The sequence below is a fragment of the Muscardinus avellanarius genome (assembly GCF_963383645.1).
Source record: "Muscardinus avellanarius genome assembly, chromosome: 3".
In the NCBI taxonomy this organism is placed as follows: domain Eukaryota; kingdom Metazoa; phylum Chordata; class Mammalia; order Rodentia; family Gliridae; genus Muscardinus; species Muscardinus avellanarius.
The window spans coordinates 141,131,079-141,147,945 of record NC_137788.1 but is presented as its reverse complement, the minus strand read 5'-3'; the positions used below and the strand labels follow the sequence as shown (position 1 = coordinate 141,147,945).

General features: G+C 49.0%; 1 protein-coding gene across 5 annotated transcripts in view; it reads left to right on the top strand.

Annotated features, from left to right (window-relative positions):
- Positions 1-267: 267 nt before the first annotated feature.
- PSTPIP1 (proline-serine-threonine phosphatase interacting protein 1) overlaps positions 268-16,867 on the top strand; it is a gene marked incomplete at both ends in the record, with an annotated part of 42,607 nt that continues 26,007 nt past the window's right edge. For 4 of the 5 annotated variants that reach the window (XM_080692078.1, XM_080692077.1, XM_080692075.1 and 1 more), the window contains one exon: positions 289-324. In XM_080692078.1, coding sequence (XP_080548204.1) covers positions 289-324 — 36 coding nt within the window. Of the gene's footprint in view, positions 325-16,867 lie in introns of all 5 variants that reach the window. The other variant, XM_080692079.1, reaches the window with a different exon arrangement.

Here is a 16,867-nt window from a genome sequence, read left to right as displayed (position 1 = left end):
GCCCTGCCGGCCACTGTGGCCCGCCCACCCATCACTGGGCCCTGAGGCTCCTTCCTCATTTTGCTGCGTTTCCAGTCCCCAGCAAAACAGGTTGCGCCCTTTCCCTCCGGTCCACGGTGTCTCTGGCTTGTGGCTGCCTTCGGAGGCCCTGCAGACGGCGCCGGCTGGGGAGCGGGGCCGCGGCCAGCTCTGCCCAGACTGGGACGGTGCTCTTGGCTCTGGGCCTGTGTGCAGCCGGCCGGAGGCAGGAGCAAGAGCTTGGAGCTTTGCAGCGGCGGCCGCCTGAGGATGATGCCCCAGCTGCAGTTCCAAGATGCCTTCTGGGTGAGTGGAGGGCCAGGGTGGTAAACATGCGGAATGGGTTTACTAGTCTGAGATGTCTCCAGAAGGGCAAGAGAAGCTGTCCCATGAGGCTAGCGGTTGCTTTGGGGTCTTAACTGTCGTGGAGATGCTGGGGCTTCTGAGTTGGAAGGTGAAAGTGGTCCTCCGGCCGGGGGACCAATTTCTTGCGGATGAGAAATCTTCTCTGTGCTCCCGGGGGGGGGCTGATTCTCCTTTTTGAGATTCCTTTCCCTACAGCAGGAGCTTCCCAGGAAAGTCTAACAGGGTTGGGGGCTTGCAGAGGCCATGTTGGTGGGGGCAGAGGAGAAAGAAGTCAGAGGTCTGGGGATCGAAGCTGGCTTTAGTTCTTGGCTTTATTGCTGGGTAAGTCATCTTATGTGGCTGATCCTCAGTTTCCCCATCTGTACAATGGAGATAAAGAAGGACACTTGAGATCACTGAAGGTGAACCGATGCCCCAGGGCTCCCAGCACCTCACCGGCACACCACATGCTTATTCTTTTCCCCCCAGCCAGCTCTTCGGGCCTCAGACCTCCGGGGTTCTTGAAGGAGGCGGCCAGGCAGGACAAGCCCTTGTTTGTTCGCTTCCCTACATGCAGCACAGACATAAATCAAGCCCCTTCAGCCCTGCCATCCGGCCCCCGGCCAGTGGTGGCGGTGGACTGGCTTGGCCCGGGCCAGCAGCCTGCAAGCCCAGCTGGAACTCTGGCTCCCCTGGGTTTGCCCCTCGTCCTTGGGACCTCCTTCTGCTCCTCCAGCTCTGCCAGCTCCCAGCGGCTCCTGGGGACCGGTGGAGACCTCTCTGGTCAGAGCTGGGGATCCTGGTTGTCCTAGGGGCCGCCTCCTACCGCACAGCGGGCTCTCTGGCCCTGCCCTCAGTCCTCGCCCAGCCTCCCTGGGCCCTTTCCTGGGGCTGGGGCTTGTGAGCCAGGCCTTCCTGCCCTCTGGGCCAACACTGCTTGGGGCCAAGGCCAGCATGTGAGCCGCCCGCTTCTTCGTGCTCTCTGGGTGAAAAGACTTGCCTGGGGGAAGGCAGCCTAGCTGCTCTGGGCTTCAGGTTCACCGTCTTTACAAAGAGGGTGGAGGACCAGCCCAGAGAAGCCAATGGAGACAGAGCTGGATGGATGCGCTGCGGTCACCAGGGTGCTTAGGGCCCCGGGAGGGGACGGCGGTGTGAGTCACCACATCGTCACTCTGACTCAGAATGTACAATTGGGGAAGGGGTAGGACCTGAGAATCTAGGCTGCTTGGTAGCCCCGGGCAGGCAAGGAGACCCTGGCTATTTTACCCCTACGACCTCTGTCCCAGCTTAGAGCCCCTGGGCCCGGCTTCCCTAGGACAGAGCTGGGGCAGGGAGAAGTTCCTGCGCAGGGTCTGGAAGCAGGGTGTGGCGGCAGCAGCCTCGGCAGCTTCCTGAGTGGCATAGACCAGGTGCCCCCTGTCCGTGGCTGGCTCCCTGGGGCTTGGGATGAGGTGACAGCCCCCAGGGAAAGTCAGAGCAGGGCTGGGGGTGGCCAGGGGGAGCGCTCACAGGAACATCACCAGGCCCAGGGATCTGGATTCTAGTACTGTTCTCCAGTGCTCAGCTACACTAGCACATGAGTGAGAATTTTTTTTTTTTTTTTTAGTACTAGGAATTGAAGGTAGGGGCATTCTACCTCCAAGCTATACTCTCAGCCCTATTTTTCTTTTCTTTCTTTCCTTTTTTTTTTTTTTTTTGTAGTATTGGGGATGTAACCCAGGGGCATTCTACCTCTGAGCTGCACCCCAGCCCTTTTTTTATTCTTTATTTTGAAACAGGGTTTCACTGAGTTACAAAGGGCCTCATTAAGTAGCTGAGGCTGCCTTGAACCGTGATCCTCCTGTCTCAGCCTCCCAGATGCTGGAATTACAAACGTGTGCCACCACACCCAGCTGTCTATTTCTCATTCTTTATTTGAAACAGGTCACACTAAGTTGCTGAGGGCCTCTGGCCACCACTCTCAGCTAGCATTCTACTTTTCAGCTACACCCCCAGCCCTATTTTATTTTTTATTTTATTATTATTATTATTTGTGTGTATGTGCATGTGTGCTATTGGAAATGAACCCAGGGGCCGTCTACCTCTGAGCTACAACCCCAGCCCTATTTTTCTTTCTTTCTTTCTTTCTTTCTTTCTTTCTTTCTTTCTTTCTTTCTTCCTTCCTTCCTTCCTTCCTTCCTTCCTTTCTTTCTTTCTTTCTTTCTTTTTTTTTGTGGTACTGGGGTTCCTGGAAGCCCTTCTACCACCGGGCTACACTCCCAGACCTATTTTATATTTTTGAAACAGGGTCTCCTAAACCAGCGCGCACGGCTGGCTTCGAACCTGCGCGATCCTCCTGTCTCCGCCTCCCAAGTGCGGGGATTACAAGCGTGCGCCACCACGCCCAGCTATTCTTTATTTTGAAACAAGTCCTTATTAAGTTTCTGAGGATAGCTGCAAACTTGTGATCCTCTTGTTTCAGCCTCCCAAGTACTGGGATTACAAATGTACACTGCCAAGCCTGGCTTTATTTTTCATTTGGAAACAGAGTCTAAGTTGTTAAGAGCCTCACTAAGTTGCTGAGACTGGCCTCAAATTTATGATCTTACCGTTTCAGCCTCCTAATTACTGGGATTACAAGTGTTTGCCACCATGCCTGACCTGACTATAAAAAAAATTTTGTGTGTGTGTGTGTGGTACTGGGGGATTGAACCCAGAGACATTCTACCTCTGAACTATATTCCCAACCCTCTTTTATTCCTTTATTTTTATTTTTATTTTTTATTTTTTTATTTGCAGTATTGGGAATTGAACCCAAGGCTATTTTATGTCCAAGCTATATCCCCAGCCCTATTTCATTCTTTATTTTGAAACAGGGTCTCACTAAATTGCAGGGGGCCTCACAAATTGCTGAGGCTGGACATGAACCTGCCATCCTCCTGTCTCAGCCTCCCAAGTACTGGGATTACAGACATGCGCCACCACACCCAGCTATTCCTTTATTTATTATTATTATTATTATTATTATTATTATTATTATTAGTGGTGGTGGTACTGGGGTTCCTGGAAGCCCTTCTACCTCCGGGCTACACTCCCAGACCTATTTTTACATTTTTATTTGGAAACAGGGTCTCCTAAGCCAGCGCGCGCGGCTGGCTTCGAACCTGCGCGATCCTCCTGTCTGTGCCTCCCAAGCGCGGGGATTACAAGCGTGCGCCACCACGCCCGGCTATTCCTTTATTTTGAAACAGGGTCTCACTAAGTAGCTGAGGCTGGCTGGGAACCTGTGAGCTTCCTGTTTCTGCTTCCCAAGTACTGAAGATACAAGCATGGGTCATCATGCCTGGCTTAAAAAAAGAAATTTTATTTTTGTAGTACTGGGGATTGAACCTCTGAGCTCTACCCCTTGTATTTTTTTTTTTAATTTATTTTAAAACAGAGTCGTGGTAAGTTGCTGAGGGTCTAACTTTCCGAGGCTGGCCTCAACCCTGTGATTCTCCTGTCTTAGCCTCCAAGTATTGGGCTCACGGACGTGCACCACCAGTCCCGGCAGTAACTAAAATTTAATGAGCATTAATGATGTGTGAACAGACACAGGTGTGTATACGTCAGGGCCATGTGTATATTCAGTCACTTAATCCTGACAGCAGCCAGTGGAGTAGACGCCCTTGTCACTGTCATTTTGATGAATAAATTGAGGCACAGAAAAGTTAGGATACTTGCATATCACTGGATCTTTGGGCCTCAGATTCTCAGGGTCTACTGAGGAAATGGAGGGAAAATTCTGTCCTCTTAACTCCCAGAGAGGTAAGAAGATCGGAGGATGTGAACAGGACAGTATTGTGAAGCTTAATTTACAGAAAAGATGTTCTGTTCTAACAGTACTGGGTGAGCAGGAACTTGTAGCCAGGCCCATGTGGTCCCTCTTCCCAGCTTTCTCTCCCCCCGGCCAAGGTGCTGCTACTAAACCCTGCAGCCTGCTGGGCGTGGTGGCACACGCCTGTAATCCCAGTACTTGGGAGGCTGAGACAGGAGGATCGCAGGTTTGAGACCAGCCTCAGCAATTTAGCAAGACCCTATTTCAAAATAAAAGATAAAATAGGGCTGAGGATGTAGATCAGATGTAGAATGTCCCTGGGTTCAATCCCCACACCAAAAAAAAAAAAAAAAAAAAAAAAAAAGAAAAAAAGAAACCAAAACAACAAAACCTACAAAATAACAAAACCCAACTCTGCCACCGGGCCGCACCCAGTTTAGAAATGACTAATCTTTAAATCGTAGAAGGAGAGCTGGGCGTGGTGGCCCACACTGGTAATCTTAGTACTTGGGAGGCTGAGGCAGGAGGATCACAGTTTGAAGGCCAGCCTTGGCAATTTGGTGAGTCCCTGTCTCAAAATAAAAAGGGTTGGGGATGTAGCTCAGACAGAGAGTACTTGCTTAGCATATATGAGGGCTCTGGGTTCCATCCCCTGTTCTCCCCCAGTCGTGGAAGAAAACCCCTAAACTCAAAGGATTCCATTTAAAGCTCGTCTATCCAAAACACGAGTGCCGGCCAGGCCTTCGGCATTAGCTCACGATAAGGAAGGGTGCGAAAGAAGATTCGGAGGAGTCAGAGATGATGTCGCTAAGGGCTTCCGTGAACACTCCTGCGCTTGGCTCACAGGAGACGTCAGAGCCCAGGAGCTCGTGTTTTACCCACAGTTTGAACCAGCTCGGTCACGGCAGGGATCTTTGAACCTACAGCTGTAGCAATCAGTGGGGTCTGCCTGGGACCTGATACGTAGGGGTGATGGCTACGTACTGGGCCCTGAGTGGTTAGGGGCAGCCCTACAAATCACTAGTAGCCTGGTGGCCAAAGGGAAAAAAAAAAGGAGACAGAGAAATGATAAAAAACAGACCTCATGGTTCAGACATGGTGGGCACATTTAGCGTGGGGGCAGACGTGGCCCTGTCCCTCATTAGGATTGTATTTGCAGTTCTCTCCGCCTGGCTACACAGTGCTCTGATAGCACCTGCTTTTAGCCGTGGCCGACTGTTCGGAAGCGGGCTGCCGTGGGTGTGGGGTGGCCGGGTGGGAGGGGAGGGATAATGGGATTTCTATTAGGCACACACATGACGCCGAGCATCGCTGCTCTGCTGAAAGTTCACAGATGTAAGAGAAGGCTGGGACTGTCCCCACGCCAGCGGTCCGGCTGCCCCTAGTGGGCAGCTAAACTGGACCGTCATAAGTGTCTGTCTGCACCTCGACGCCGTGTGGGAAGTGAGGCGGGTGCTAAGTCAATATCGATGGAGTAAATGGGTAGATGGCGAAGGTCCCCATGGCCACCCGCCTCTCTGAACCTGTTTTCTCCTTTCCTTTCCTTTTTTTTTTTTTTTTGCGGGTCTGGAGATGGAACCCAGGGGCATTTGACCTCTGAGCTACACGCCCTGCCCTATTTTTTTTTATTCTTTATTTTGAAACCGGGTCTCACTGAGTCGCAGAGGACCTCACTAAGCAGCTGAGGCTGTCTGTGTACCGCGATCCTCTGGTCTCAGCCTCCCAAATGCTGGGATTACAAGCGTGCGCCACCACGCCCAGCCTTTCTTTTCTTTTAATTATAGTCTAAAATAATATGTATATTTTGGGGATACTGGGCATTCTATTTCTGAGATATACCCCAGCCCTATTTTTTAAATTATTATTATTATTATTATTATTATTATTTATTATTATTATTATTTTTGCGGGTCTAAGGATGGAACCCAGGGGCATTCAACCTCCAAGCTACACCTCCTACCCTATTATTTTTAATTCTTTATTTTTAAACAGTGTCTCACTAAGTTGCAGAGGGCCTAAGTAGCTGAGGCTGTCCGCATACCGCGATCCTCTGGTCTCAGCCTCCCAAATGCTGGGATTACAAGCATGCGCCACCACTCCTGACTCCTATTTTTAAATTTTGAAACAGGGTCTCATTAAATTGTTGAGGAACTTGCTAAGTTGCTGAGGTTGGCCTTGAATCTGCAAGCCTTCTATCTTAACCCCAAGAACTGGGACCCAGGTGTGCACCACCACACCTGGCTATAAATTCTGTGTGTATGGTACTGGGGATGGAACCCATGGGCATCCTATCTCTGAGCTACACTCCTAACCCTATTTTATTCTTTTATTTTGAAACATTAAGGGTCTCACTACATTGCAGAGGGCCTCACTAAGTAGCTGAGGCTGGCCTTGAACCTGCAATCCTCCTGTCTCAGCCTCCCAAGTACTGGGATTACAAGCATGCACCACCACGACCAACTATAAATTATATATATTTGGTGGTACTGGGGTTCCTGGAAGCCCTTCTACCACCGGGCTACACTCCCAGACCTATTTTATATTTTTATTTGGAAACAGGGTCTCTTAAGCCAGCACAGCTGGCTTCAAACCTGCGCGATCTTCCTGTCTCCACCTTCCAAGTGCGGGGATTACAAGCGTGTGCCACCACACCTGCCACTATAAATATTTTTTGAGTTGGGCTCTCTGCTATGTGAGCTAAGCTGGACCCCTGATTACAAGGAGAAGCCGGGCCACGTAGCTGGCCACTCATGCAGGGAGCAGGAATGGGTCTGCACGTCTTCCTCTGGCACGGTCACGTCTCTGCCTTTGAGGCTGGGCCTAACCTCCGTGCCAGGCTGGGAGTTGTTGAGCACCTCCCCGGGCCTACTGAGTAAGGGAAGGCATGGCCTCTGGGTGGGCTGTGACCCAGCAGGGCCACTGAAGCTGGGCGGACCCGCCCCTTCCCGTGTGTCCCCTCGGCTCCTGGTGCCTCTTCCCCTTCCCAGTCCTAAGACCCTGAAGTTCCCCATTTAGAGGCTACAGAGAAGGGGCCCCCACTTCAACCCGTCCTAAAGCTGCCTGGCCCTACCCCAGGACACCAGGGCGGACACACAAGAAGCCCAAGGAACTGGGAAAGGCTGACTTTTGCTGGGTACTTTTTCTATGGGGCTATTAAAGCTCTGTGTACCTTCCAAAGAGACAAAATCAGTTAATATACGACCCTAAAAGGAAAGGGGGAAATGGAGAAAAATGGGGGGACACCCTTAGTGTCATCCAGAGACAAGTAGTACTATTTTTCTGTTTCCGTAGATTATTTTACATAATGTGTACTTGTGTATTCTCCCTCCCTTTTCTTCTTGTATTTAAATATCTTAGCTTGTGGTAAAAAGACACATAACAGAAAATAGATCATTCGGATCATTTTTCCCTCACGTGTACTCCATTAAAAAATTTGTTCCTAGGCCGGGCGTGGTGGCACACACTTGTAATTCCCGCGCTTGGGAGGCAGAGACAGGAGGATCGCGCAGGTTTGAAGCCAGCTGCGCGCGCTGGCTTAGGAGAGCCTGTTTCCAAATAAGAAAAGTATAAAATTAGGTCTGGGAGTGTAGCCCGGAGGTAGAAGGGCTTCTAGGAACCCCAGTACCACCAAAAAAAAAAAAAATTTGTTCCTAGGTATTTGTTCTAAAATATACTAAACCCAAAGTGAAAATGTCATCATGTTCGTTAACAGGAAATTGCTCTGATAGGTACAGTAAAAATGACTTGAGAACACTATTTCCGAATCCACTGCATCACATAACTCGGCAAAATCGGATTCAAATACATTGCGACAAACTCCTCTTGTTGTCTTGGGTATAGATGCCAGGGGGTGACGGATGGGGGCACGCACCTGTAGTCCCAGCCACTGGAGACGCAGAGGCAGGAGGACTGTGAGTTTGAGGCCAGCCTGGGCAACTTGGCAAGACTCCATCTCAAGCAAAACAAAAGAAAACCTGCAGAGGGGACACAACGCAGAAGTTGGGATCGCTGTGGGTAGTCCAGGCATGAGGGAGACCAGGAGAGACTGTTACTACACGCAGCTCTCGGATCCGAGGGCATGGTAGAGCCAGGCTGACCTGTGCATCGCAAAACAGCAAAGTTTGGGCAGATGGCTCCCAACAATGTCCAAATAACCGATAGCAGTTGATGATAGTTTCGATGATATCAAAACCCATATTTCCTCTTCACAAATTTGACTGGCTGGGTGGAAACAATCAGTTCAATAGAGCCCATTAAACCTCATCTTCTTAGCTAAGCGCAGTGGCGCAGGCTTGTAACCCCAGTACTTGGGCGGCTGAGACAGGAGGATCGCAGGTTCACAGCCGGCCTCAGCTGTTTAGTGAGGTCCTCTGCAACCTAGTCAGATGCTGTTTCAGAATAAAGAATAAAAATTAGGGCTGGGAGTGTAGCTCAGAGGTAGAATGCCCCTGGGTTCATTCCCAGTACCACAATAAATAAGAAAAAAAAGCTTGATTAGGGGCAGGGTTGGTGGCTGTGAGTGATTACATGATACTGATTTTTGAACTACGCCAATGTATTATTTTTCCAAAAAATTAAACAAATCAAAATGAAAAAGAAAATATGTATTTCAAGTTCCATTAAGGGTTTGTTTGTTTTTGAGTCCCAGCTGCTTATCCCATCCCCAGAGGGACAGCAGCAGTGCCCTTCTCTTGAGTGCCTGCGAGGTTGGGGCAGTGTGGCGCCACGTCACGTGTCCCCAGCCATGCCTACGTGAAAGGTTTGTCAGCGTCTTCCTGTTCCCTAGTAGGAACCAGGATCTGGGCCGATAAAGGTCACGTGTGCAGGTAGAGCAGAGAATCCAACCCAGATCTGAGGGGCTCTGAGGGCCCTGCCCTTGAATTCTAAGACCAGCTAGCTTGTTCTCGGTTCAATCATAATTCATGTAGGATGAAAGGGTGGCCCTCTAAGAGTTAACATTGGTTTCTACATATTTGGAAGAGGTTGATTTTTCTAACCATTGCTGTCACCCCAGTCTTTTGCAAATAAATATAGATTGTATATATTATGAGAGAGAGAGAGAGAGAGAGAGAGAGAGAGAGAGAGAGAGAGAGAGAGAGAGAGAGAGAGAGAGAAGAGAGAGAGACTGGGGATTGAACCCAGGGGCATTCTATCTCTGTTCTATGCCCCCAACCCTTTTTATTTTGAAATAGTCTTACTAAATCGCTCAGGGTCTCACTAAGTAACAGGGCTGGCTTAGAACCTGCCAGCCTCCTATCTTAGCCTTCCCGGTACTGAGATTACAAGCATGTGCTGCCATACCTGGCAAAAGGAAAATATTTTATTTATTTATTTATTTATTTATTTATTTATTTATTTGGTGGTACTGGGGTTTCTGGAAGCCCTTCTACCTCCGGGCTACACTCCCAGACCTATTTTTACATTTTTATTTGGAAACAGGGTCTCCTAAGGCAGCGCGCGCGGCTGGCTTCGAACCTGCGCGATCCTCCTGTTTCTGCCTCCCAAGCACGGGGATTACAAGCGTGCACCACCATGCCCGGCGGAAAACATTTTAAAACAAAACCAAGCAAGTGACGCTTTCAGGCCAGCTGGTAATTTTAGGCTGAGTCCATGGTTTGACACACACGCCTCGTGCACACCTTGCGGTATGTGGGTCCGGGACCAAGAGCGCGCAGCGAGCCTATCCCACAGGGCATGGGCAGCCATCTGAAGGTGACAGAGGTTGCAGGGGTTTGTGGTCACTCTCCCTGCGCCTTGGTGATGCCCGCAGATGGTCACCTTTGGGGCTTCCTGGCTGCAGTGTTCTGGGTCAAGGACGTAACGCTACCTTCCATTTTATTCTTGACGAAAAACAAGCTGTGCATGGTGACCCTCTGCTTCGCGCTCCAGGCCTGGGGAGCTCGAACTCTCTCCCCAGCTGCGCCAGCCTCTGCGCAGAGCTGGGGCACCCTGGGATGGAGTTGAGGGCCTCACTCGGGCCCTAGAAGGTGGGTGGGAGTTGAGGAGGTGGCAGGATGGAGAACAGCACTCCGCGTGGCGGGCCCTGCGGGGACCGAGGACGAGGACGCTGTGCGGCCACTGGGAGGCAGGAAGGCCCAGCTGGGCTGTGAGGTTTGGCCCTCGGGGTTGCAGTCACTTTCTTTTGCCTCTTTGCACCTCCCGGTTTCCTCTCGTGCAAAAGGGCCTGGCGGCTGTGGGCTCAGACCAGGATGCCCTTCCTCCTCCCCAGGGGCCTGGCTGACGCTGCAACCACATACTGGAGGGAACTTGGGGTGGAAACCAAAACTGCCTTGCTTCGAGCTAGAGAGAGTGGTACCCTGCGCCCTGGGCCCTTCCCCAGCCACCCCTCTGCTGGCTCCGGAAGGTCCCTCCCTCCCAGGCAGGAGGCTCACTGTCCTCCACGTTCTGAAGGAAACAGAATCCCTTCAAGGCGCCCCTCGCTCATTTCCCTTTTAGGACCTCGGTCCTGTCATCTGTAGGATGCTGGAAGAAGATCTGTGCTTACCTAGGGTGAAGGCCCTGTGGGTGCGGCGGCTCAGGTGATGCTAAGGGACCCCTCCTGCTCACCACAGAGCGTGGACCAGGAATCCAGCAGGCACGCACTTACGGCGTCATGGGCCCGCAGGGTGCTCCTCGGGCGGGAATTCTTCCAGAACGCCTGCTTAGCTCTGTCTGCCACTGCCGATCCCTTCCCACCACGAGAGAGCCATCTCCTTGGTTTATTTTCTTTCTTCTCATTGTTTTGGTATTGGGGGTGGAACTGAGGTTCAGTTTCTCTCCAAGCTGTACTCCTTGCCCTTTTCATTTTTATTTATTTATTTTTATTTTTATTTTTATTTATTTATTTATTTTTTTTGTGGGTCTGGGGATGGAACCCAGGGGCATTCAACCTCCGAGCTACACCCCCTGCCCTATTTTTTATTCTTTATTTTGAAACCGGGTCTCACTGAGTTGCGGAGGGCCTCACTGAGTAGCTGAGGCTGTCCGCGAACCGCGGTCCTCGGGTCTCAGCCTCCCGAATGCTGGGATTACAAGCGTGCGCCACCGCGCCCGGCTCATTTTTTATTTTAAAATAGGGGCTCCCTACGTTGCTGAGTCTGGTCTCAAACTTCCCAAGTCTCAGCCTCCCGTGTTGAGTTTACAGGTGTACACTCCACTAGTTCATATTTGACTTAACGTAATAGGATGATCTATGTCACCTCATTTATTTCCAATAATCGCTCTGCGATGTCATTGTTCTTTTTTAAATTTATTGTTAATAGATACATAAAATTATACATATTAATGAGGTACTATGTAATGTTTCCATATTATAATGTTAAATTAGATAAAACAAGCTAGACATGGTGGCTCACGTTTGTAATCCCTGTACTTGGGAGGCCGAGACAGGAGGATCCGGGTTCACAGCCAGCCTCAGCTACTTAGTGAGGCCCTCTGCAACTTAGTGAGACCCTTTTTCAAAATAAAGAATTAAAAAATAGGGCTGGGGGGGTGTAGCTTGGGAGCAGAATGCCTCTGGGTTCCATCTCCAGTATGAAACACACACACACACACACACACACACACACACAATCGGGCTGAGGGTGTAGCTTGGAGGTAGAATGCCCCTGGGTTCAATCCTTAGCACCACACACACACAAAAAAAAAATTAGATGAAACATATTTCTCTCTTCAAATATCTGTCATTTTTTCTGGTGAAAACCTGCACCATCCTTCCTTCCAGCTTCTCGGAATATAGAGTGCATGGGTATTGTTATTAGGCTGGCGTTCTTAGTCTTGCTTTAGAGAAGAAACAGGCTGGTAGAGGAAGTGAGAGCCCGGGGATGTCCCAGGCAGGCTCTGGGGCTGGGAGGCCTGGCTGCTGCCTGCCCAGGCCTGGGTCAGAGCCCTTTGGGTTATCAGGAGGATGTGGGGCTTTGCAGAGGCTTGGCAGTGGGTCAAGCGGCAGCTCCATTCACCGGTGTTGACAGGCCAACCACCATTGGGCAATAGGAAGTGGTCCAGAGACCGGCTGCCAGCGGGGGTTGGGGGCTGATGGAACTCAGGGCTTCGCAGCTGTGGCAGCAGGAACAGGAAACTGCTGTGCTAGAAGGAAGAGAACAGGCGATGGGCTGAAGCAGGAGCACGTTTTGTGCGTTTGAGGGACCGTGAGGAGGCCTGTGTGGCTGGACAGGCACCGAGACAGACAGTAGACTGAAATAAAGTTGGAGATGGAGCCGGGAGCCAGATCTTGTGGTACCGATCTCAAAACTCTCAGTGCGCAGGCCAGGATCGAGGGCAATCGCATCCACGTTTTGGGGGTGTCGGCAGTTCAAAGTCCTCCAGTCCCTCGGCAGGTAGCCAGGTTCGAGAACGCCGTGTAGTGACGACGGTGACTCATCCCTGCTGGCCACGAGCATGCATTCGGCTTTACCATTTGCACACTTGACCCACCTGAGAGTGAGTAGTGTTTGGACGGTTGGTTTTTGTGTTTTGTTTTTTAGTGGTAAATATATGTAACAGAATTGGCCATTTGAGCCTTTTTTTGTGTGTGTAGTACTGAGGATGAAACTCAGGGATCTGTTACCTCTATGATACATCCCTAGACTTATTTTTTATTGCTAAATTGCTGAGGGCCTCATTAAGTTGCTGAGGCTGGCTTTGAACCTGCGATCCTCCTGTCTCAGCCTCCAAAATACAGGGATTACAAGCTGTGTCACCACACCTGGCTAACCTTTTGTTTTAAAACACTGGGGATTGAACTCAAGGGTGTTCTACCTTTGAACTATATTCTCAACCCGTATGTATGTATGTATGTCTGGGGATTGTACCCAGGAGCATTCTACCTACAAACTATTTTACAAACCCAGCCCTATTTTTTTTTTTTTTTTTTTTTTTTTTGGTGGTACTGGGGTTCCTGGAAGCCCTTCTACCTCCGGGCTACACTCCCAGACCTATTTTTATACTTTTTTATTTGGAAACAGGGTCTCTTAAGCCAGCGCGGCTGGCTTCGAACCTGCGCAATCCTCCTGTCTCCGCCTCCCAAGCACAGGGATTACAAGCGTGCACCACCATGCCCGGCATTTTTATTTTTTTGAAACAGGGTCTTACTAGGTTTATGAGAGTCTCACTACTTGCTAAGGCTGTCTTTGAACTTACGATCCTCCTGTCTCAGCCTCCCAAGTACTGAGATTACAGGTGTGTGCTACCATGCTCAGCTCATTTTTACCACTTTCTTTTTTTTTTTTTTTGTGTGTGTGTGTGTGTGTGTGTGTGTGTGTGTGTGTGTGTGTGTTATTAGGGGTTAAAAATTGAACCCAGGGGCATTCTACCTCTGAACTGCACCACCATGCCTGACTTGTTTTAACCTTTTTTTTTTTTTTTTTGGTGGTACTGGGGTTCCTGGAAACCCTTCTACCTCTGGGCTACACTCCCAGACACCTATTTTTTATATTTTTATTTGGAAACAGGGTCTCTTAAGCTAGCAAGTCTGGCTTTGAACCTGCGAGATCCTCCTGTCTCCGCCTCCCAAGCACAGGGATTACAAGGGTGTGCCACCACACCGGGCATGTTTTACCATTTTTAAAAGTATCATTCAGTAACATTAAATACATTGACTCTCTATTTTCAGAATTTGCAAGACATGCTTATAATCCTAGCACTTGGGAGGCTAAGTCAGGAAGATCACAAGTTCCAGACCAGCCTCAGCAAGTAGCAATACCTTCGCAAATTAGCAAACCATGATTTAAAATAAAAATTGAAAGGTCTAGGGGTGAATGCACCTGGGTTTAATCTCTGGTACCAACCCCCCCCCCAAAAAAAAAAAAACAGACTCTTTCTAGAACACTTCATCTTCCTGAACAGAAAAGGTGTCATTTCAACAATAATTTCCTACCACCTCTGTGTTAATTAGCTTTCCAGTGCTGTGACAAATAGGAAAGTTAGCTTACAAGGAGGAAAGGTTAGTTTTAGCCCGTGGTTTCGGTCCATGGTGCTTGGCCGTCACGCTGCCTTCTGTTGATGCTCGACCTCACCCAGGCCTAACGTGGCAGGCCCAGCAACCACGGGCTGAAGCCATGAGGTTTGTCACGGCAGTGGGGGTTCTTTATATATCCTGGATACTCATTCCTTATAAGGTATAAGAGTTGCAAATATTTTCTCAAATTCTGGAATTGTCTTTTCATTCTCTTATTAATGTCTTTTGATATACAAGAATCTCTCTCTCTCTCTCTCTCTCTCTCTCTCTCTCTCTCTCTCTCTCTGTGTGTGTCTCTCTCTCCCTCTCTGTCTCTGTCTCTCTCTCCCTCTCTGTCTCTCTCTCTCTCTCCCTCTCTTTCTCAGAGAGGGGCTTAGGGGATTGAATTTAGGAACATTCTACCTCTAAACTACACTCCCAGCCATTTTTAGTTTTTATTTTGCAACAGGGTCTTGCTAAATTGCAGAGCCTGGCCTTGAACCTGCAATTCTCCTGTCTTAGCCTCCCAAGTACTGGGATTATAGGCCTGGCTTCACATTTTATTAACATCCAATTAAAAAAAAATTTTTTTTTGCAGTACTGGGGATGGAACCCAAAGCATTCCATCTCTAAGCTATACCCCCAGCCCTATTTTTCATTCTTTATTTTGAAACAGGCCATCACTAAGTAGCTGAGGCTGGCTGCAAACCTGCGATCCTCTTGTCTCAGCCTCCCAAGTACTGGGATTAAAAATGTGCACCACCACACCCAGCTTAATTTGTCTAATTGTTGTTTTGTCGCCTGTGCTCTAAGGTCATATTCAAGAACTCATTGCCAGTGTCATTGTCATGAAGCTTTCCCCTGTGTTTTCTTTTCAGAGTTGTATAGCTTTAGATCTTATATTTAGGTCATTGATCCATTTTGAGTTAATTTTTTGTATATGGTATAAGGCAAGATCTTTTACAAGCGGATATCCACTTTTCCTATAACTATTTACTGAAAAGACTGCCCCTGGGCACAAAGGTTCACACCTGTAATCCCAGGACTTGGGAGACTGAGACAGGAGTATGGAGGGTCCAAGGCCTGGCTCTGCAACTTAGTGAGACTCTGTTTCAAAATTAAAAATTTTATGCTGTGTGTGGTGGTGCACACTTGTAATCACCGTGCTTGGGAGGCGGAGACAGGAGGATCGCAGGTTTAAATCCAGCCTCGCTGGCTTAAGAGACCCTCTTTCCAAATAAAAGAATATAAAATAGGTCTGGGAGTGTAGCCCAGAGGTAGAAGGGTTCCGTCCCCAGTACCACCAAAAAAAAAAAAAAAAAAAAAAATTGAAGATTTTAAAAAGGGGGCTAAGGATGTGGCTCAGAGGTAGAATACCACAGGTTCGATCCCCAGTACCAAAAGAAGGAGGAAGAGGAAGAGGAGGAGGAGGAGAAGGAGGAAGACAAGGAAGAGGAGGAGGAGGAGGCAGAAGAGGAAGAGGAGGCGGTGGCGGATACTCTTTGCTCATTGACTGGTCTTTGCACCCTTATCACAAGTCGATTGGCCATCTATGAGAGAGCTTATTTTTGGACTCTATATTCTATCCCATTGGTCTATACATCTGTCCTATGTCAGTACCACACTATTTTGATTACAGAAGCTTTGTAGTGAGCTTTGGAATCAAGAAGTGTGAGTCTTTGTCATGGTTTGGATCTAGACAGTCCCCAAAGGCTCATGTGTTCAAGGCTTGATCCTAAAGCGGTGATGTTCAGAGTGGAGATCTGGGGAAAGGACTGGACCATGAAGGCCCTGGCCTCATCAGTGGACTAACCCGCTGAGGGGTTCACAGCTGAAGGCATCATATTTGTGATGGTCTCAGTGCTGTGGTTGCTGCTTGCTGAAGTCCCTCACATGAACAACTCTGGGTCCACAATTATTTTTAATAGCGGGGTTGGCTGAGGAGGAGCCAGGCAATTCTGACCTCCTGCAGTCAGTGCCTTTCTTTTATTGAGGTTTTAAATAAAGCAAATGACAAGGAGGCCATGAGGTAAGTTTAGAAATATAAAATTAATTAATTAATTAATTTATTTGTTTATTTATGAAACCCAGGGAATTTTCTACCTCCAGGCTATATTCCAAGACCTATTTTATATTTTATTTGGAAACAAGGTCTCACTAAGTTGCTGAGAGCCTCACTCAGTAGCTGAGGCTGGCTTCCAACCTGTGCGATCCTCCTGTCTCAGCCTCCCAAGCATGCGCCACCATACCCGATTACAAGTTAAGTTTTAGAGAAAGGTGATCACAAGCTAGGCTTAAGGAGGAGCAAGGTAAACACTTCAGGGAGAATAGGAGGTCATCGGAGTCCACCTTCTGGTCCCATCCAGTTCAAGGAAGTTTGTCTGCTCATGGACAATTTGCACTTAGCACGTACTATCGCTAAGCTGCTCCTAAATGGTGACCTCGTTGCATGGGCTAAGATGTCTCCCAACAATTATTGGGAGGCGTAAGGGTTGGATTTAGAATGCCCACGGAGCCCTCGAGGAAAGAGGCAGCGAAGCTGGAAGGTCCCTAGAGTGTGAGCTTGGGGGCTAAATATGCTTCTCTCCTCTCCTTGCTCTTCCTCTGCTTCTGGCGTCTGTGATGTGAGGAGCAGAACCCGGGCGCTCTCCCTCTTCCTGAGCTCTGCAGACATCTCCAGAAAGTGGAGCACATCAGTCATCCTTCTTCTTCTAATTGTGTGTGGTCTGGCTTATTGGGTCCAATAGTGAGACTGTTGATGGAGACGGGAGGTG